The 22386-nt window shown below is 45.3% G+C and overlaps 1 protein-coding gene across 7 annotated transcripts in view; it reads right to left on the bottom strand.

Annotated features, from left to right (window-relative positions):
• SYTL3 (synaptotagmin like 3) overlaps positions 1 to 22386 on the bottom strand; it is a 93569-nt gene that overhangs the window by 4352 nt on the left and 66831 nt on the right. For 6 of the 7 annotated variants that reach the window (XM_038526449.1, XM_038526452.1, XM_038526450.1 and 3 more), the window contains 4 exons: positions 18369 to 18503; positions 10004 to 10182; positions 5010 to 5112; positions 1041 to 1211 (listed from right to left, as the gene is read on the bottom strand). In XM_038526449.1, the coding sequence (XP_038382377.1) occupies positions 1041 to 1211; positions 5010 to 5112; positions 10004 to 10182; positions 18369 to 18503 (588 nt within the window). The remainder of the gene's footprint in view (positions 1 to 1040; positions 1212 to 5009; positions 5113 to 10003; positions 10183 to 18368; positions 18504 to 22386) is intronic. The other variant, XM_038526454.1, reaches the window with a different exon arrangement.

Genomic DNA, 22386 nt, shown 5'->3' with positions numbered 1-22386 from the left:
AGGTCAGTGGACTCAGCAAGAAGTCCCAGAAGAGGGTGCGGCTGGCCCCTGTCTACACCATCGTGTCTCTTCTTGGTCTCCCTGCTGCCTCCCAGGAAGGAAGCTGGCACTCAGAGGAGATAAAGCTGCCTCTACCCTCAGCTTCTGGAAAACCTGTGCTAACCCCCTGGGCCCCTCCTGTCACCAAAAGGGCAGGCCTGTAAGCAGGAGGCTCCCATCCGGGTGTTGGTGGGAGGGGTGGTCACTGTCTACTAGCTGGTGTTAGGAAGACATCTTATAGCCTGGCACCTCTGCTCTTCCTCTTGCCACCAGCCTCGTCGGCAGCTAGTCTTGAACTGCAGGGGGTCCTACAGGGAGAAGACGGGCAGGGCACCCAAGTACAGGATCCTGGGGGAAAGTACATCTGTCAGGGAAAATCATGAAGAAGGAAAATCAGAAAAGCCCTCATGGAGGAGGCGGGGTCTCCACTAAGTCTTGGGGGGGACCTTGGATAGAAGAAAGTGTTCGCAGCCGACATCCCAAGTGACGAGTGAGGACAGACTAGGCTCTGAGAAGGGGGAGCACAGGGTGCGGGGTATGGATGCGGAGGCCGTGCAGAGGAACCTAGAGGGAAGGTGGCAGGAGAGGGGGGCCAGGAGGGCTTCCAGGAGGAGACAGTAGCGGGAGATCAGAGACATTTGTCATTTCTAGGGGATGACGGAGCCCACGCTTCCTCCTCCCCCACTACCGCACATGTCCTCTCTCCCAATCTTGGATCTTGGCACAGAAAGCACAAAGCACTTTGCCCCAAGAAATGCGAACTTTCCCCCCAGGCTCTCCCCTCCCCTGCGCCTGTGAGCAGGCCCTCAATCAGCTCCTCGCTCCTGGCCTCCCAGCGCCTGCCCCCCCCTAGCCCCTGGCCCAGCCTGCCCACTGGGGAGTCCCAGCCAGGCAAGCACGCTGTGTCCCGGGGCCAAGGCTCCCCTGGTAGGTTGTCTTGGCTCCAATCCCTTTGAAAAGTGAGTTTTGTTTTCACGGTGGGGGTGGGGTAGCGCAGTCACCTTGGCCCTCAGCGGATACCAGCAGAAACACTGTGTCGTGCTATCTTCAAAGTCCCATGTGGCCAGAGGGATGGTCACCTCTCCAAGAAACACCCTCCGGGTGAGAGTGCCCAGGTGCCATACAGAGACCTGCAGCCACCGTGTCGCCAGCTGGGCAGGCTCCACCTCGTACTGCAAAGTCAGAGCAGCGCCAGTGAGTCTGGGTCCCTGGCCCACGGCACCCTGCACCCACAGCCCCCTGCACCCACAGCCTCTGGGAACCCACAGCCCCCTCCCCGCCGGGCCCACTAGAGCCTTCCTCCTGTAGGCTGGTGACAGTCTTGGTGTGGTCAGGGTGAGCTGAGCCAATTGGAGGGGTGGGTGGGCGGTCCCTGCTTTCTCCAACTCAGAACAACCTCTCCACCAGCCTGGCTAGGGGGAAAGGCTGGGCAGGGGCAAAGTCCCCTCCCACAGTCAAGATCTGTCCCCAAGGCAAGGATGAAAGTCCTCAACCAGCTGAGGTCAAGATCTGTTCCTGCTCAGGATCTGAACTTGCCTGGCCAGGGTTGTTCAAAAATACTGAAAGCTAGGATTTTTTTTGTTTTGTTTAATGTAAAACATGAGTTATTAGTGTGGGCATTTATTTGCCTAGAAGGACAAGGCCCTTGGAGGGCATGCGGGGCCTGGGCCTGCGCTCAGGGTCACAGGGAGCTGTTTCTTCACCATCCCCGCAGGACACCCCCCCCCCCCCCCCCCCCCCCCCCCCCGCCCCAGGAGCCTCAGCATAGCCAGAGAACAAGAAAGCTGGTCCCCTTCTCCCTCCAGGTAAGGAGGACTAGAGGCCAAAGGCCCCAAGTGAGAGTGCTCCCCACCCCAAAGGCCAGCGTCTCAGCCAGGCTTCCCAAGAGCCTGTTCCAAGTTGTTCCTTGGATTTTCTCAACAATGAACAGAAGTTACAGTTTACTGAGCCTTTGTACCAGGCTTTTAGTTACATTGCTCCTTAGCTTCCAGAAGCATCTCCAGAGGGCAGTGCGAGCAATCACCAGTTTGCAGGGGAAACACCAGGCTCAGAGCTTGTAGCTCTCCTGGGGCACCGCATCCTGGCTCCTCCAGGTACCTGCCTGTCACACTGCAGGCCGAGACCTTCGCACCCACTCAGAGCGGCTGCATTGGTTTCCGTGAGCCTCACTGAGCACTGTTAGGTTAGTGCCCTTCCAGCTGATGAACGACAGGGAAGAGACAGGTGTGTGGAGAAGCTGTAACCTGTCTCCCTCGGCCTCCCAAATAGCCCTGTCTGCCCTGCTACATCCCCCCCCCCCACCCAGGCCAGCAAACCCTGGGTGGCCAGGCTGCCTTCCCCACCTGCCCCTCCTCTTCTTCCCTCTGGGATTATCTGTACCCATTGTGCTCAGAAACCACATCCCTCTATCACCTTGGGCTGATTTTTAGTGGGTTTCCCTGAAGTCCATTGCCCATTTCTTTTTTTTTTTTCAGTCTTTTTCTTTTTTTAAAAATTTTTATTTATTTATTCATAAGAGACACAGAGAGAGAGGCAGAGACATAGGCAGAGGGAGAAGCAGGCTCCCTGCAGAGGGCCCGATGCGGGACTCGATCCCAGGACCCTGGGATCACTTCCTGAACCAAAGGCAGATGCTCAACCACTGAGCCACCCAGGTATCCCTAATCTTTTTCTTAAAAAGATTTTTTTTAAGTAATCTCTATACCCAACATGGAGCTCAAACTCACAACCCTGAGATCAAATTTCTGCGCTCTACCCCCTGAGCCAGCCAGGCATCCGTGGCCCTTTCTGACTCTGCCCTGCATTCCTTAGTCTGTCTTTAAACTCAAAACTCACCCGGTTGTTCCCTCCACCCTGTTGCCCAGGCTGACAGCTCCTGGCACTGCACCTGCTCCCTCGGAGAAAGAGCTGTCCCTGGGAGGGCAGCTGCCTGGCCCCCACGCCCGCCCTCCTGGGGCAGTTGCGTGATCTCCATGCACCCCATGCACGGGGCAGCCCTGCTTCTCAGGGGTCCTCACACACAAGTGGCCCTCCTCTGACAAACAGGGCTATTCCTTTTGATTGAGTGAACTGCCTTTTAAGCAGACCTTTCCCCCATCACCCTGTTACGCCCACAAGGCAGTCCGTGCAGGCGGTGGGCTCACTACCCAGCCCCAGGAACACAGACAACAGCTATATGGAAGCACCCAAAGTCTCCAGGTCAAGTGTTGCGTTTCCTCCTTCCAAGGCCTCCTAAGGGGCCTTCGAGGGGGGTACCAGCACCCCTTGGAGTGCAGGAAGGCTGCCCATGGAGTGCTCTGCTTAGAAAATCTTGAGGATTGGTTTCTAGACTTTAGAATAAATGACAGACATGGATTCTCTTCAATGTACCTGGAGAGTTTCCCAGGACAACCTAAAAATCCACAAGATATTGGGTAAAATCAATGAATTAAAAGTTTAGGAGATTTCCTTGAGATTCTGCATGTATTTTAAATAAAGTGGTTAAAAGTTTAAAAATCAAACCAAATAATATCTAAAACAAACTCAATCCTCTCCTTCATCTCATTTCATAAAATGTGAACTATTTGTTTACCTGTTTAGTACACAACACCTTCATTCAACTTACAACGGGTGATTTTAGATATAACTTAAAATGTGAGAGGGGACACATAGCTTTTTAAAGCTCTTTCAGCAGGTACGTGAGCAAAACCACACCAAGACCAGGGTCTACTGACTTGCTACCAGAGGGGTCTCTGACAGCGATGCCCTGGGCCCCACCCATACCTGCTGAATCATAGCATATTTTTTTTTTGAAAAATCCTTTGAGGGAAGTCCTATGACCATAAATCTGGTGAAGGACCGCTAGTCCACCGTGAGTTAGACCTGTAATTCTGATTGCACCATAAGCCTCAGTTTTCTCGTTGGTAAGCAAAGATTCTAATACCTAGCTCAGGGGTATTTAAAGCACTTGGCCACAGCAGAGACACAGAAAACAATGGCTTTTATTATTAACCAATGGGACTCCTGCCAGATGGCCAGACAGTCCCTGGCTGGGAGTTCAGAAATACCCCTACTTGCCAAGGAAGGCAAACCAAGCCCTCTCCTTGTACAGACTTGATACATGGAATCCCTGGGCTAACCAGCCTTGACTGGGTACGTCCCTGTGCATCTGGACTGTTCTTCCAGCTTACAGCCTCCTACATCTCTGCCAGACATTGTCTCCAACTGTCCACCCTAAATTGCCATAGTCGCTCCCTATATCACAAATCATATGTCTTAGCACCAAAGAAAGTGAAAAACCAAACAATTCCTCTACAAAATGTTTTTCATAAGATGACTACTTTTCTTTCAGGGGTGCCAGGGTGGCTCAGTCAGTTAGGCATCTGCCTTTAGCTCAGGTTGTGATCCCAGGGTCCTGTGATCCCAAGACCAGCATGGGGTCCCCTGCTCAGCAGGGAGCTTGCTTCTCCCTCTGCCTCTGCCCCTCCCCCTGTTCATGCGCACGCTCGTGCCCTCTCATCTCAAACAAATAAAATCTTTACAAAATAAAGAGGACTACTTTTCTCATAAAATAAGAAGAAACCTAGGTGTGCCAGATGATTACAATAAAGCAGCACTTTCATGAAAGTAGTAACTCAGTAGTTCAGGGTGGTCTGCTTGAGAGTACCTCTCTGAGGGTCGTAAAAATTGAACAGGACAAACCAATTTTAGAGATTGAGAGGCAGCCAGGTCCTTTTTCACCATTTTCTCAGAAATCATTAACCAAAAACCATTCTCAAGTCTGGCAGACTCTGCACTTTTCCTGTACAAAGGCTGACATTTATTTTCCACCAACTTGCCACTGATTGACAGAGCCTTACAGAAACGTATAAGTGTCTGTACTTATATTTAACTGACTCAAGACTTTGGAAGAACATTGTGCTGAACTCTGGCCCCACGTGCCCAGCCTGGGATGGAGAGACTTAGCACATGGGTATTTGTCCAGCAAGTACCTTCAAGGTCTCCTGAAAGGTTGGGTCCACTGTGTTCTTTTGGATTCCAGTCTTGCGTTTTCCCTGGGAGGATCTGTCAGGCAGCAGATAGGTCTTTACGTACCTAGTGGCCAAACACAGACGGAACAAAGTGATAGCTCAGGAAGGGGGTGAGGGGAAGGAGACAGGGGCTCAGGAGGAGGATCATATATCAGCATTTTCTTTACCCTGCTTCCCACTAGATTTGGGGTTGACAGAAAGGGCTTGGTGGCCTCCCCTGACAGAGAACAATGCCAGCTTCTGGTTTACATGGTCTCTGGAATGTTGCTGGGGGTGTGAAGCTCCCTTGCTTTCTTCATGCCCTACGCCTAGCATCCACATCGCTCATGACCTGCCATTTGGTGAACCAGAGGCTGCGTTGTTGAGGTTCCACAGGTGGCAGATTCTCTAATCTGCCTGGATGCGGAGGTCCTGGGCCAGCTTGTCTTCCCTACACTTATCACCTCCTCCAACCCACCAAAAAAAAAAAAAAAAGTGGAACTAGAAAGTATATGCTTCACCTTTTACTGTTCCCTTGTGGGGACTCTCTACATGCATTCTGCTTATCCCCTGAAATCCTGTTCTAGACTGAGCCCTCCAGTGAGGTCCTGACACTGCCCTTTCTGGCACCTCTGGCAGCTTTAAAAAAAAATAAATTAAATAAAATAAATAAATAAATAAATAAATAAATAAATAAATAAATAAATAAATATTTATTTATTCATTCATTCATTAATTCATTCATTCATTCATGAGAGACACACAGAGAGAGAGGCAGAGACACAGGCACAGGGAGAAGCAGGCTCCATGCAGGGAGTCCAATGTGGGACTCAATCCTGGGACTCCAGGATCACACCCTGAGCCGAAGGCAGAGGCTCAACCACTGAGCCACCCAAGCACCCCTCCTCCGGCAGCTTTAGTGATGGCAGTGATTACTGATTCTGGTAACCGTTGTATCCTGTGTTTTTATCCATTCTGACAATGTCTGCCTCTTAACTGGAGAGTCTAGATCATTTACATTGGAAGTAATTATTGATAAAGAAGGATTTGCTTCCGTCATTTGTTATTTGTTTCTGTACACCTTCTAGGTTTGGTGTCTCTCATTTACTTCAGTACTGTATTCATTCTTCTGTATTTATTCACTTTTGAAAGATTTATTTATTTATTTGAGAGAGACACTGACCTTGAGCATTCTCATGAATAGGGGGAAGGAGCAGAAGGAGAGGGAGAGAATTTCAAGCAGACTCCCCACTGAGCACAGAGCCCTAGGCAGGGCTTGATCCCACACCTTGAGATCATGATCTGAGCCAAAATCAAGAGTCAGCTGTTAAACCAACTGAGTCACCCAGGTGTCCAATTCTTTTGTATTTAGCTGAATTTTGTGATGAAATGTTAAATTTTGATTCTCATTTCTTTTTGTATATATTCTGCTGTTTTCTTTGTGCTTACCAGGGGGATTAAATTTCATATCCTAGAGGTATAGCACTCTAATTTGAATTTATATCATCTTAACTTCAACAGCAAACAAAACTTCTGCTCCTTCATAGTGCCAGCCTCACCTCTTTGCAATGCCAAGTTTGCAGAATTACACCTTTCTACACTGGTGTGACCAAAATCACAAACTAGTCATTCTTTTAAATGCAATAGTCTTTTAAAATTAGGTCAAAAACAGAGTGTGGTGGGCAGCCCGGGTGGCTCAGCGGTTTGGTGCTGTCTTCAGCCCAGGGCCTGATCCTGGAGACCCGGGATCAAGTCCCATGTCTGGCTCCCTGCATGGAGCCTGCTTCTCCCTCTGCCTGTGTCTCTGCCTCTCTCTCCCTCTCTGTGTGTCTGTCATGAATAAATAAATAAAATCTTAAAAAATAAACAGAGTGTGGCATTACAAACCAAAGTAACAGCAATAATAAGAGACAAATAGTTTTAAAAAATATATTAATCTCTTAAGTCACATGGAAAACAAAGGTGGAAGTACATAGCACTGTTAAATAATACTAGCTTCACCTATACTAACTTCATTCACCCTGCAGGGCTCCCTCAAGCATTTATTTCTCACACAACAAAGTCCTTCACCTTTTGATTATCTGAGAATGTCTTAGTTTCTCCCTTGCTTTTGAAGCATAGTTTTGCTGGATATAGGATTCTTGGTTGACATGGGGTTTTTTTTCCCCTTTAGCACTTTAAATATATCTACTGACTGCCCTCTGGCTGCAAAGTATCTGATGAGAAATCTGCTGCAAGTCCTCCTGAGGGCTTGGATGGGAAGGGATCCCAACAACCAGAGATGCCACAATGGCCACCTGCCTCTGGGTCTGCATGTCTGGGATTAGAAGCAGCAGGGATCCCTGGATGGGAAGGGATCCCAACAACCGGAGATGCCACAATGGCCACCTGCCTCTGGGTCTGCATGTCTGGGATTAGAAGCAGCAGGGATCCCTGGATGGGAAGGGATCCCAACAACCGGAGATGCCACAATGGCCACCTGCCTCTGGGTCTGCATGTCTGGGATTAGAAGCAGCAGTCTGCTGTCAGAGCACACATCTCTGATATTTGGAGGACAAAAGCCTCTTTTTGCCCATGCTGACTCCTGTAAGCTGTGTGTAAGCTGCTCTGGGAACACTGGCATGGTTGCCTGCCATGTGGCTGGGAGCGGGGAGATGGAGAGCTGCTATTATGCTAAGAGCTGAAATTAACTGAAATTAACCCAATGTGCCATCCAAGCCTTCCACTGGAAGTTACAAGCCTTCAATAGACTGCAGTTCCAAAACAGTGCCATCAGACACCTTCTACCAGTGCAGTTGATGTCTTACAAGGGGAGACAGCTTCCTGGCACTTCCCACCTGCCACCTTCCCAGAATCCTCTCTGGGCTGTTTTTCCTTTAAAAAGTATTGAGTTTTGTTCTAGGAGGCATTTCACTGACAGGAAACTCAATCTGACCCTGTCAAGGCTTGGTGTTGCTTAGGTAGGGTGAGTTGAAGTAGCCCCCACTCTGGGGTCAAGCAGCCGTACCACTGCAGCCCACTGAATGCCTGGCGGTCCAGCAGTCCCCACTCTGGCTGGTTAGAGCTCCCATCTCCCTCAGCACTGTGCCACACCCAGTGGCTCACCACCCCCAGTAACCAGGCTGTGATAGACTTCATGACATCTTGTCCTGCATATGAGCTCTGAGTATTTGGCCAAAGCTCCAGGAGGGTCCCCATGTGGATTTACAGGTCTACTTCGTGACTCATCTGCTTAATATTTGTTGAATGTTTATCATGTTCTAGACACTGTTCTGAAGGCTCACCATGGGCAAATTCAAGGAAACACCACAGCAATCCTTTGAAGTAGGTTCTATTATCATCCCGTGTTACTGTGAGGTATTAGGAGATTGAATGACCTGCCTAACAAAGTCAAACCACATAAATGGTGGACCAGGGTTCAATGTCCATACTCTCAACTTCCTCACTATAGTCCTTTTGAGAATTACAAGAGGGGCACCTGGGTGGCTCAGTGGTTGAGTATCTGCCTTGGGCTCAGGGCTTGACCCAGGGGTCCTGGGATTGAGTACCGCATCAGGGTCCCCACAGAGAGCCTGCTTCTCCCTCTGCCTACGTCTCTGCCTCTTTCCATTTGTCTTACTGAATGAATAAATAATTTTTTTAAAAGAGAATTATAAGAAAGGCTCAGCATGTGTGAACAGTGACAGTCAGAATAAGTGTCTCTGATAGGACTGGTCAGGAGTCTGAAGAATGGACAGAATTATGGTTGCTACTTGTGGGAGTCGTGTAGGGAAAGTAATCACAACACAAAAATGAGGAAAGCCTCTCTTTGGAAAAAGTCAGGGGATAGCTTTGGAATAATGACTATTCCAATTTTTCTGGAGCAAAAGGTATAAGTTGGGGGAATAAAAGAAGTTAAGAAACTTCTAGGACTAGAAGGACCCTGTTACGGAGAACCATAGTGCTACAGCAATACATGTCATCCATACTGCATTGAGGAGCTACTGAAGGTTTCAGAGCAGAGGAGAGTTTGGTGAGACCAACAATCCATTTCCTTTCCCTAGCTAGTAATTAAAAACAGTGCGCTCAAAGTTTTCTGTGTAGGAAAAAAGAAAGGCAAAGATGTGATCCTCACTTGAAACCATACACAGAAAACCAATTCCAGTTCTAATGTGAAAGGATCTAAGTATGAAAAAAACTCTAATAGACAAAAATAAAGAAGGATGTCTTTATAACCTTCAGGTAGGATTTTTCTATAGACTCAAAATATAGACATTTTAAAGGAAAAGACGGATAAATTTGACATCAGATTCTCTTCAAGAAAAGCCATCATAAACAATGTTAGAAAACAAGTAAAAACTAGAATATATATATAATACATATAATCAATGAAGAGTCATATTCAAAATGGGTTTTTAAAAACCCCCACATTCTTGTAAATAAACACAAAAACAACAAACAACCCAATAGAAAAATGCCAAAAGAAACAAATGGGAAGTTCACAGAAGGAGAACCCTATGTGTCTAATGCATCTATAAGATGTTGCTTATCTCTGTTAGTAATCAGGGAAATGCAAGCTAAAATGAGGAGGTATCAGTTCATATCAATTGGAAAAAATTTTTAATCTGTTCAGGATTATGTGAGATAGATTTTTGGCTTGATTTTTCCTCTATGAGAAGTCAAATTTCCCAACACCATTCATTGAAGTTCATCTTTTTCTGCACTGATTTCTAATAGTCCCTTGATCCTAGAAGTGCCCAAGTAGGCTATGGTCTGCATCTGGACTCCTGATTCTGCTCGACTGACCTCCTTATCTATCCTTGCATCAATAACCCATTGTTTGAATTACAACAGCTTCAAAATAATTCTCAATAGGTCTTTTTAGTTCTGTTCTTTTAAACAATTGTCTTGGTTATTTTGGGACTCTAACTTTCCGTATAAACTTTAGACCCAGTATGCTTTTCATCTAATGTCAAAACTTAGAAAAAGAAACTTACGGATTGCACTTTTTCTTCTTTTCCTCTCCATAGGCAAGATTCTTACAGGCCTTGATGCATATTTCTAAAGAACAGGTTTTGAAGCAATAGCGAATGGCAAACTCTATTTCTCCGCTAACATTAGCATTGTCAAAATTGCCCATCTCTGTACAAGTGCTGTTAATGCTAATTAGACTTGCCTGAAATCAAGAATAAGAGATATAATAAATTACTTCACAGTTAATTTATTTGTTGCAGTTCTGGTTTCAAGATATCAAATTAATCAAAATTCACACAAACCATACATCCTGACTCATAGTAAGTTAATAATACATCAGCTTGTATTTGCCAAAATAAGTTGCCACATATTCTGTCCTAAGGAGATGGGAATTCCTCAGAAAGTCTGGTCTTGCCCAGATACGGTGTTTGCCTAGCAATAAAGGTTACACAATCTCATTCTTTAACATAAATCAGTTGGGATGAAGTGGATTATCTCCTGTGCAATTCTGCAAAGATAAGTCTCAGGAGGGCAGATAATACTCGTGGCAGGAACAGCCGTGTGGAAAGCAGCAGAGCAGGGGTGCTAAGTACCATGATTGGGAATCAGATACAGTTGGATTCCATTTTTGTTCTGCTACTCATTAGCTGTGTCAAGGTCTAAATGGAAAAATTAATACCAGCCTCATAGGGTTATGGTAAGAAGTAAATGAATAAAATGTGTAAAGTATGTAGTCAAAGACAACAATAAATTCTGTTTAAATTTTCATGGGTGCTTAAACAAAAAATAAAACTGCCACCATAAGTTAGGATGCTGTGAGCTTCGGTGATGTAGATAAGTAGCGTGGAATGCCCGTGCCTAAAACACAACCAAACCCCTATAACACTATTAAATTTGCTTAAATATTTGTCCCATTCCCAGGCAAAAATCTCAGGGCTGATTCTATAAAAATAGGGAAGCCAGAATGATTTCCACTTCTAATTTCCAGTGAGTTCCTCCACGCTGCAAAACATTGTGGGAAGAAACTAAGAAGAAAGTCTCAGGCTTTCTCTCTCATTAGAGAGAGAGCCAAACCAAACCAAACTAACAACTCATCAGAGGACCTGAACCTGAATTAACTAACACCAAGAACACAACCAATTCCACCGCATCCAGTCACGGGCTCTGATAAATGTCATCTGCCAACACCCATGCAACTGTTAGAATGGAAAACAATCTTTACTTTACATTTTCCACTCAAGAGGGCAAGGAGTGGTAAGACAGCAGGAATCCCTGACATGCAGGGAAGAGGGGATGGCAAGAGATGCTTGCAAAAGGTGTGTGCACTTTTTGCAAGCATAACAGGGGTGATGAATGCAGGGGTGAAACAAACAGTTCCAATCATTAACATGGCATTTGTCCCAGGACACCCCCGCCCTTTGGGCCATGTCAGACTAAGTTGTATTACAGCAATGTTTCTGCCTAGAACGAACAGAAAACTGAATTAAATCACAGGCAGTTTCAAGGCATTATAGAGCTACCAAGACAGGCAGGACACAGGGCCCAAGTGAGAGAAGTGCCATGAGCCTGATGCTCTGAGTTGTGTCTTCCTCTGAGGCATCTGTCCCTGGGCAAGCAGACAGGCCTGGAGGATGGAGAAGTCAGGCCATGGGGCTCAGAAGCCAAGAGCTGGGACTCAAAAACCAGTGTCCCAGGGTCCTGAAGGCATGCTGAGCTTCAGGAGCTAAGTTCACAGAGAAAGTAGAAACGCACCAGTGGGAGACACACTAGGTGCTTCTTTTCCATTCAAGGGATTTGCTGATTCGGAAGCTCTCACTGAGCAGCTGAAAAATGCTTTCAAGGTTCATCTTCCTGGGAAAGCCCACTACAGAGGAGGGGCTTAGTGACTTCCAGACTTTCACTGGGGACCCTTACCCTCACCCCCCAGCTTACTTCCCAGGAGTCAGAGTCAACTGCAAATGGGGTCCTCACAAAGATGGACACCCATCACACCCATCTTTGAGCTTGGAGTGAGCTCAATCAACACCAGGTGGGAGAAGACTGTTCACCTTCACTCTAGCTGTCTGCTCAAAGCAAAAGAACATTCTCTCTGAAAGAGGGTCACACCCACCTCCCCGTGCCACTGGAAGCTGAAAGAGCACAGGGCTCTGTTGGGTCTTGCCGTCCTCTGTATCTCCAGCACCCAGCTCCGTGCCTGGCTCATGGTAGATCCCCGGTAAATATTTATGAAGGGAGTAGAGAAAGCACTTGAAGTACTCTGATTTAGCAGGGCTCTGTGTAAATATCATGGCCTGATGGGGTACGCGGTCTTGGGTCTCAAGGAGCTACAGAATGAAGTAAGAAGACTCACTCGGGTGGTCGTCCTCATCTTAGACAACTTCCTAAGTCATTTAACTGTGGAATCCAGATGGAAACTATTTTTCAATAAAACTACAGGCAGGCAGTAGTTTAATGAACTACAATAACAATAAAATAAAATTGCTGAAAATCAAAGACAAAAAACCGTAAAGGCACAGAAAGAAAAGCTATGCTATCTTTCATGGGGGAAACAGAAAGGGTAGGAGAGGATGTGTCCCCAGCACTGGGGTGTATCACCGGGGCCACTGGCTGCATGCGGGAGGGAAGGTGGAGTAGGTGAGGTACAGGCACAGTGAGGTTAATTTTGGTATTAGGAAGATTAGACAATTCTGACCTGATTCCTTTTTTGGGGGAGGGGGGAGTGAAAAGGGATATTTGTTGAAAATGAGCAAGAGGAGCGGGGTAAAAGATCTGAGTGAGTTTTGAAAGAACTGGAAAAGGTGTGAAATGATCTGAGAGCAGGAAACTGAGCTGCCCAGAGAAACGCATCAGGCCTGGGACGGCTGGCCTATAGGTGACAAAACGGGGCAGATCTGATCCCCACACACTCACACTGGGGGGTGAGGTCCTCCCTACTGAGTGTACAGCTGTTCTGGGGTGGAGAAGGTTGCCCCTGGCGCAGCCAGCTTGCTGCAAGAATTATAATGCATCCAGAAAGCATTAGAATTACTCATCTCTCATTTCATAAGTACATTAGCGGACGTCAAAGTAGGTTGGGATCCACCCAAAAGTTGCACAGTAAATCAGAAGCGGAACTGGAAGGGAACCAAGGTGCCTAAGTCCTTGGGCTATCAGCTTACACTAGCATCTCTGAGTCATGCAGCTACTGTGCCCGCTGAGCCAGGGAAAGTATAGCCTCAGATAATGAAAGGACAGCAGAGCACATCCTTTGGTCAACCGCATTCCTGAGATCATTTATGTCTCTACCACTGTTGCCTTGGGAGGGTTTTCTAGTTCTATTTTCCTTGTAGCCAGAACAGGATCTTGGAACAAGTTGAAACATTGAGCAGCAGCCCATGGAGTCAACCAAAAGGTCCTGGTCCAGAAGAGCAATTAAGAACTCAGTCTGACTTTGATTTGAACCATTGGTGTTGGTGGGGTTTGAAGGAGAAATAAATCTGAGCAAAAGTGAAGGAGATTGACCTTCACAAAAGTGAAGGCAGGCAGAGAGCATTCAGTGACTTTCTCCAAAGGGCACAAGTTGGCTTCTGTAGCTGCAAGCAAGGCTCGATGCCCTTTTCTTTCACAAAGGCAGGAAGGAGGGGTCAACCGAAACCACAGCCACAGTTCACCCTTGAACAACATGGGTTTGAACCATGCAGATTTTCCCAGGAAGCACAGTCCAGTTCTGCAGATGTGTTTCCCCTTCCTTATGATTTTCTTAACATTTTCTTTTCTCTAGCTTACTTTATTGTAAGAATACAGTACATTATACATATAACATTGAACATATGTGTTAATTAACTATATACGGTATTGGCAAGGCTTCCAGCCAACAGTAGGCTATGAGTTAAGTTTTGGGGGAGTTGAAAGTTATACACAAATTTTTGATGGCACAGCGGGTCAGTGCCCCTGCCCATCACGTTGTTCAAGGGTTAACTGCATTCTTTAAAAAGAAAAAAAAAATCCTGATCCAGAAGCACACTGAGAGCACGGTTGTAGAGTGGTCAAGATGGTGGCAATGGAGCCAGAGGCTTTCATTCAGCTCTAGGTCCCGACACCTAGTGGTTGTGTGATCTTGAGCAATATTCTTACCCACTGTAGACTCAGTTTCCTTACCTGTAAAATGGGGTTCTACATCATAAGATTGGGATGAGGCTCAGTTTTGTGGTTTTAGTACATACATATATATCCCCTAAACAGTATATTGGTTAGCTTCACCTGGTCTTGGAATTTATATAATTAGAATTCCTACTGTATATATATTCCTCTACAATTGACTTTCTCTTGATATTGTTTTTTAAGATTTTAATTTATTTATTCATGAGGGACACACAGAGAGAGGCAGAGACATAGAGAGAGAAGCAGGCTCCCTCCAGGGAGCCTGATGTGGGACTTGATCCCAGGACCCTGGGATCATGACCTAAGCCAAAGGGAGATGCTCAACCACTGAGCCACCCAGGCTCTCTGATGTTCTATATTTTAAATTCATCCATGTCATCAGATGTGGTTTGAGTTCATTTGTTGTCACTCCCAAACACTATGCCATTGGATGAATAGGTCATATTCATCCTTTTTGGTTTTTTTTTTAAATAAAAATACATTAATATGGGTAGGTAGCTAAACATAATACTCTTTAAAAAAAAAAAATCAACGGAGCCAGGGGCGCCTGTGTGACTCAGTTGGTTAAGCATCTCTCATCTGCCTTTGGCTCAAGTCATGATCCCAGGACAGAGCTCTCCTCTGTCCCTCACCTCGTTTGTGCTCCTTATCTCTTGTTCTTACTCTCTCTCCCTCTCTCTCTCTCAAGTAAAAAAAAAAAAAAAAAATCAGTGGAGCCAGACAAGTTCAGAAATATTGACAGAAAATGAAGGATTCCCACATGCACCTCTGTGTGATGGGCAGAGTGAGCATTTTGAGCCAGTCTCTACTTAGGAGTAACCCAAATGCCATGGTGATATCCCACGTCTCAAATTTATGTTTAAAGAAAATGTATGGGAGGTTGGAGTTTTTACTTCTTTGATTAAAAATCTGCTCTCCCTCAAACTTATGCCAACCTCCATATCTGAGGAGTTCCAATGTCTACTTCATGTGCTCACTCCGGCATCACAACACCTTCTGGCAGGAAAAATGTAAACTTCATGAAAACACTGATATGAATACATTCCTTTTTAGATTTTTTTAAAACAGAAGTATAAACAAAATTAAAAACCAGACAGGAACTCTGATAGGAAGTTTTCTCCTGGAGGAAGTCTAAAAAATGAATGTATGTCTTCACTAAGTTCCACTCCTTCTGATGATTGGACTTTTACTTTTTATTTTTAAAGAAAATTGTTTTTTCCCTTCCCAAACATTACATTTTTATGGGAAAAAATACAGAAAATACAGATGAGACCCCAGAAAAAAAAATTAAGAAAAAAAAATCCCATCATCAAGAGTCAAATTTTGGTGTATTCCTTTCATTTGTTTTGCAATGTCTATAGTATAACCATTTTGTTTTTATAAACATATGCTACTGTAATACTATCTTATAACCTTATATCTTCATTTACCAATGTGTATTTTCTACATTAATATTCTTCAACATTTTTAATAGCTACAAGATATTCCTCTGGATAAATGCACCATAACTTATTTAACTATTGCCCTATTTTGAACATTTTACTTGCTTCTAATTTTTCAAAATGGAAACAGTTATAAGCAATGTTCCCTGGACATCCAGGTACACATTTTTGGGGCAACATTTATGATAATTTAAGAACATTTCCAGGGCACCTGGCTGGCTCAGTCGGTGGAGCATGTGGCTCTTGATCTCAGGGACATGGGTTCAGGCCCCACGTTGGTCATGGAGCCTACTTAAAAAATAATAATACTTTTTTTTTTAAAAGGATATTTCCTATAACTGAAATTGCATAATTGAAGGAAACATTTTTTTAAAAAGATTTTATCTATTTATTCATGAGAGACAGAAAGAGGCAGAGACATAGGCAGAAGGAGAAGGAGGCTCCATGCAGAGGTTCAACCACTGAGCCACCCAGATGCCATGAACATGCATTTTAAAGATTTTTGATAGGTATAGTGAATTGCCCTCCAGCAGACCCCCCAGCAGTTTATAAGAACGCCTGCAGCCCCACAGCCTTGCCAATTCTGTCCTGTATCACTTCTAAAATTTGCTAAAATGGGGACACCTGGGTGGCACAATGGTTTAGCACCTGCCTTTGGCTCAGGGCATGGTCCTGGAGTCCCAGAATCGAGTCCCACATTGGGCTCCCTGCATGGAGCCTACTTCTCCCTCTGCCTGTGTCTATGCCTCTCTCTGTGTGTCTCTCATGAATAAATAAATAAAATCTTTAAAAGATTTTTAAAATATAAAATTTGCTAAAATGACCTCCAAACACCACTTGCTTTCACTTTTGCACTGATTCAACTACCTGGGAGGTTGAAGCTTTTCCCCAATTTATTGTCCCTTTGTATTGCTTCTTTTGTAATAAGTAGAGATTTAGAAAGCTGCTTCCGGCTCCGACTTCCTGTTTCTAGAGGATGTCAATGTCTGTCAGAACAGGCACCATCTCTGGGCTAGAAGCAATAATCAGTGTTTGCTTTGTGGGAGTTTGGTTTCCCCAAACAAACACTGCTTCAGCTAAAGGGAACAGGTGAGGATTAATCACATAAAAAGTCTACCTCGTGAGGCTAACCTGAAGGGCACAAGTCAGAGCACCCTAGGAGGAGGAGGGAGCCTTGTTGATTTGCAGTGTAGTTTGAAGAAATAACAGGGCAAGAGGAACACACTCACCCGCTTCTCCTCACCCCAGAATCATTTCCCAGCAGTCCTAAAGGTTGTCTAGGTGTGGGTCCGCCCCAGGCAAGTTTTGCAGAACCAGGGGGTGGCCGAACCATGGGTGTGGTCAGGGAACCCACTCCCTTGGAGAGTCACCAAATCTGTGGGACAGCACAGAAGGCCCGGGCTTTGACTCACGGGGCTCCCGGGTGTTGATTCAGAGCTCCACGTTACTGTAAGGGCTCTGCAAGCTACGTCGACCTCTGTGAACCTGTCTTCCCATTTGTGAAATGGGTAATAATCTCCACCCGGCAAGATCGTTGTGCAAATGACTGATGGGGGAGCATCTGGCTCAGTGGTTCACACACAGTAGGCTTTCAATCAACAGCAGCTCTGGTAAGGAGTCATGTCACGGTCCCACAAGTTTTTTGTATTTTGTTTTTTTAATTCATGAGAGACACACAGAGAGAGGCAGAGAGAGAGGCAGAGACATAGGCAGAGGGAGAAGCAGGCTCCCTGCAGGGAGCTTGAGGCAGGATTCAATCCCAGTACCCCTGGATCATGCCCTGAGCCAAAGGCAGATGCTCAACCACTGAGCCATCCAGGTGCCCCTAGAAGCTGAGTTCTTAACCACTCTAATACACCACAAAATTAGTACATTTTGATTCTCCAAACAACCCAGTGAAATAAAAAGAACAAGCCTGATGTCCTTTCCTTGATGAGGATTCTGAAGTTTAGAGAGTCTTTGTGATTGTCTAAGATTATTTAATATGTTAAAGAGCTATGACAGTGACTTGACCCATCATCCAAGGCTCTGTCATAGCATGTATCACAGTCTTGGGCATAAAGTCAGCCTTCCTTCAATGTTTTTGAATAAACAAATGAATGACTAAAAGGCCCGCCTCTCAACAGGCCCAACCTTTGAAATATCTTGAAAAAGAAGAGCACAGTTGGAGGACCTATGCTACTTGACTTCTGACTTCCTTCAGTAATCAAGCCGGAGTGGTCTTGCCACGACACAGTGGAAAGATCAGCAGAGCAGAACAGAGAGCCCAGAAAAAGACCCACAGTCACACGGTTACTTGATTTTCAACAAAGATACCAAAGTCCATGGGGAAACGACAGTCTTTTTTTTAGGCAAATGGGTATTCGTGCCAGAAAAGGAGCCTCAACCTACACCATTCACAACATTAATGAGTTAAAGCACAGACCTACTCATAAAAAGTAAACTTTCAGAAAGCTTCTAGAAGAAAACAGGAGGAGGTCTTCATGACTTGTGTGTAGACACGACCCAGAAATAATCGTAAGAGAAATATTTGATAAATTAGACGTCATTAAAAGTAAAAACTTCTCATCTGAAGATACCATTATTTATTATTAATTACTATCTGTGTGTATAAAAGAAAAACCATCGAAGTATAGCCAGGTTTCCCCAGCTCCCAGTGTAAGTAAAATATTACCTCTAAGTTCTATTGTCCAGTTGCAGTTCATCTCACAAGACAACAGTCCCCATCTACCTGTTCCTGCCAACCCAATGCGGCATCATGGTGACAGCCATGCATCACGTGTTCAGGGAATTAGATGACACTCACGTGTCTCAAGCCTCCTGAGAATACAGCGCTGGGCGTTGGCCGGGATGAGAGATCCTCTTGCTTCAAAACAGGGTTAGTATGGCGTTTGGGACTCTCTTGATTGAGGGATTTTAGAATATCTGGTGCACTTGCCTTCTGGAAAAGGAAACACAGAATTAATGATGGAGTTTGCATCCCAGTGTGATTTTGTTCAAGTGTGGTAACTACACTAAGCAGAGCCTGCATCTATGACCTGATGGAACTCATATGCAAACTTCTGGGTGCTGAGTAAGAGAGCACACACTTCTGTTTGGATAAATGCATACACACACACACACACACACACCCATGGGGCCCCAGCAGGCCCCAGCAAGCACTGGGATATTCATGAACAGCGGTGGGCGGATCACTTATGAAGTAATAAGTCTTAAGGAAGTCCACATTTTGACCTTAATAATGATCCCTGCATTAAATCACATGAAACACAATATTTAGCCTATCAATTGTAGCTCTAATGCACTTATAAAAAAGGGGGAAATTAATGCTTCTCAATTTTATCAAAATACTTTAATAGTCAGTACCTCTTCTATAATGTATACAGCTGTGCTTTCCAATGTGGCAGTCACCAGCTACATGTGGCTATTTAAGTTCCCATTAATTAAAAGCAAATACAATTAATAAATTTAGCTCCTCCATTGTACTCGACACATTTCAAGTGCTCAGTAACACATGGCAGTGGTTAGAAACTTCTCTTGCACGGTGTTAGCAGAGAGCCATAAACATAATGCACCAGGTCGGAAACCTCTTCCTGGTTGAAAATAGGAAGTTTGTGAATCCAGACTTTAGGTTTTGATGCCAGGTTGGAAGTGGAACTTGGAAATATAACATTTGCAAAATAGTTGCAATTTTCAGGAAGGAAAGACAGAGAATATTAGTAAACAAGTGAAAGAAGTGATTAGTTCCAGATTACTCATACTCATTATGCTCTTGATCCCCAGAACGCCAGCTCGGTTCCATCAGACATTTGTTTAGCAATGCTATCTCTTGACCCACTGTTCTAAGTCCTGGGGTGGAAAGATGGACAAAGGAGAAGGGGAAGGAGGAGAAGACACATTGTCCAGCCTCCAGGGGCTCACCTAGATGGTCAGAAATAGATACTCCATTGAAATGGAGGCACAGGCCAAGTCAACAGGAAAGAGGAGGGGGAGAGTTTATGCAGAGGGAGCGTCAGGATGATCTTCAGGGGAAGTATGACCTGAGTGGAAGGCTGGGGAGAGACTCAAAGATGGGGCATCATGAGTGGAAGCCCCATCATGACGGTTAAATATGCAGCATGTTCCTATACCTGCCAGCGACCCATGCAACCACAGTGACTCAAGAGGCCAGATTCCTGACATGTCAGGTTGTCCAGAGAACAGACATCTTGGGGACACGAAAGAGCAGGCCCAAGAGAGGAGACAGACGGCCAGGAGAGTCGTAGAACCAAGGGGAAGATTTCAGGGATGAAAGATGTTCAAAGAGAAAAGAATACGAGAAAAGACTCACCTAAAATTAAATGCAGATTTTTAAAAATTGCCTATCAGATTAACAAATATTAAAATAGAAGGCATAACACTTAGTGCCAACAGGGGAGCTAAAAAGCGGGCTACTCCACTTTTAGTGGTCGGGTAAACTGAATAAACCCAGAAGGGCAGTTTGGCAGAATGAATTATAAGCCCTAAAAAAAGTAGCTGTGAAAAATGATATGTATTGATATGGAAGGAATTAGAATGTTAGACATTTTTAAAGCAAATTACGAAAAAGGATGTGTGGCACGATGCCATTTTTTAAAAAAAGATTTAAAGATTTAAAGATCCCCCCTGTGAGCAGGGGGAGGGGCAGAGGGAGAGGATCCCAAGCAACTCCCTGCTGAGCGTGGAGACTGACACAGGGCTCCATCTGACAACCTTGAGATCATGACCTGGGCTGAAACCAAGAGTCAGCTGCTTAACCATCTGAGCCACCCAGATGCCCCATGATGCCATTTTTGTAAACGAGTGTACATATGTACTCCAAGGGATCATCCTGGATCAACGCTGTGTTTGCTTTTTCTTCCCTCCTCCTCCTCCTCTCCTTCGTCTGTTTTCTAAACTCTCATTAGTGTGTAGGCATGGGTTTAATATAGATAAAAGGAATAAAGTCATTCTTATAATTAAAGAATGGAATTCTGGTCAACTGTGTCAAAGGGGACAAAGTCATTGATGAGATGATGTTCAAATTGGCCATCTCACTCTTCAATCAGGGGTGCCCAAGGGCACCCTGGGGAACAGTGTCATATTGGCAGGGGGAATGCACTGCACGGAAGCTAAGAGTGAACAGGAAGGAGGCCAAAGCAGGGCAAGGGCAGGGATATAGCAAGAGTGGAGGATGTGTTCATGGGTTTTGGCCATGATGAAGAAATGGAAGAACAGCTTGAAGGGAATCCTTCAAAAGATGCTCCTTTTACTTTTTTTAAGGTGGGGAAGATCGGGCCATATTTGCAGGTTGAAGAGAAACAAAGATAGGAAAAGCATCGAGCTGAGCAAGCAAGGTCCCAGAAGTAAGCGAGGAGGATGGGCCCAGTGCCTGGGAGGGCTCCGCCTTAGGAAGGAATGTCCATCTCTGAGGCAGAAGGACAGGATGGCTAATGATCCGGAGAAACTCTGAGTGGGAGGAAGTGGTCAGAGGGCTCTCCCTCCACAAGGCCTCCACCCTCTGAGCGCATCAGGCAATGGCCTTGGTGGATGTGGAGAATCCCATCTGAAATAGCACACAAGGCAGCCATCAGAGCAGGATACAAAGAATAATAGAGGCTAAATATTAATATAAATCTTTGGGACACTTAGGTGCTTAATACATCACCACTTAATTCCATATTCTGTAGCAACATAGTTCTCAAATTGTTAAAAAAAATTGATGACAGAAAGTTCTGAAAAGGAATGAAGAGAATTATCTTTATGTTAGCGATCACATGGCATGTCAAATTCATAGCCAGAGAAGACTGTGCTTCTAAATATGTTAGGATTCTGGAAAACCTTTAGTGAAGCTTAAGTGCAAATATAAATATTTTGAAATTATTAGAAAAGTCAGCACTCTTCTGAAGAGCATGCCTGTTTTGACTAAGGAATTAACCTGAAATATTGTGTTCAACTCCTCCCTGGTAAATTGGGAAGGACCTGGATGACTTTGTCATGTTCTGTGCCCCGTTAAAGGGCATCAAGATTCAAAGAGCAACTTATCGACCTTGTCCAGGCATGTTTCCGCCCCCCGCCCCTGTAATTTTTAATGTACTTCAATAACCATCTAGTTTGGGCCAGGTTACAGAGAAAAATGATCGCCCCAAATGAGATCGCCCCAAATTCTACTCCAGACAGAATTAGTAATCTTAATATTCTATCCTGAAAGATCAACACACATTAGGCTTGATTGGATCAAATTATGGACTCCTTGAAACCACACAGTCTGTGCATTTGGGATTCTTTCTTTCATCTTTTTCTCCCTTTCTTTTTTCTTCCTGATCTTAAATAAGAGAAGGGGGAAGAGCCATGGCCATGCTGAGACAGCATCTGAGGTATCAGAAAATCACCGGGGTTGTGCTCAGCCAACAGGACACGCTCCGAGCCAGGAAAAATCCCAGCTGAAAGTCAGGCCCCCTCTCCTGGGACCACTCTGGGGGGTCAAGGGCCCTCCAGTCTGAGGATCCAGGGTTTTCACAGTTGAACCCAAGGCCTCTGCCTCCCTTCCCCTCTGGCTGCTCAGCCTTGGTGTGGGCAGCAGGGAGGGAGAGAGAAGTATGCGGGGAGCGCCACGCCCCGGGGCAGGTGCTTTCTTCAGATTTCAGACCTACGTGGGAAAACTTCACATAAGGGGCGCAGAATGAAAGAGAGGTTTCTTCCCCACCTGCATCCTGTTCCCTCTCCTCAGAGGTAGCTCCTCCCAACACCTTCTTGTGTTTCCTTCCTGGTTAACAGGTGCATGTCCTTACGGCCAATAGAGAGCCACGCACGTTAATGAGATGCAC

Source organism: Canis lupus, chromosome 1 (genome assembly GCF_011100685.1).
Source record: "Canis lupus familiaris isolate Mischka breed German Shepherd chromosome 1, alternate assembly UU_Cfam_GSD_1.0, whole genome shotgun sequence".
NCBI classification, from domain to species: Eukaryota; Metazoa; Chordata; class Mammalia; order Carnivora; family Canidae; genus Canis; species Canis lupus.
The sequence above is the reverse complement of the archived record's forward strand: the minus strand, read 5'-3'. Positions and strand labels throughout refer to the sequence as shown.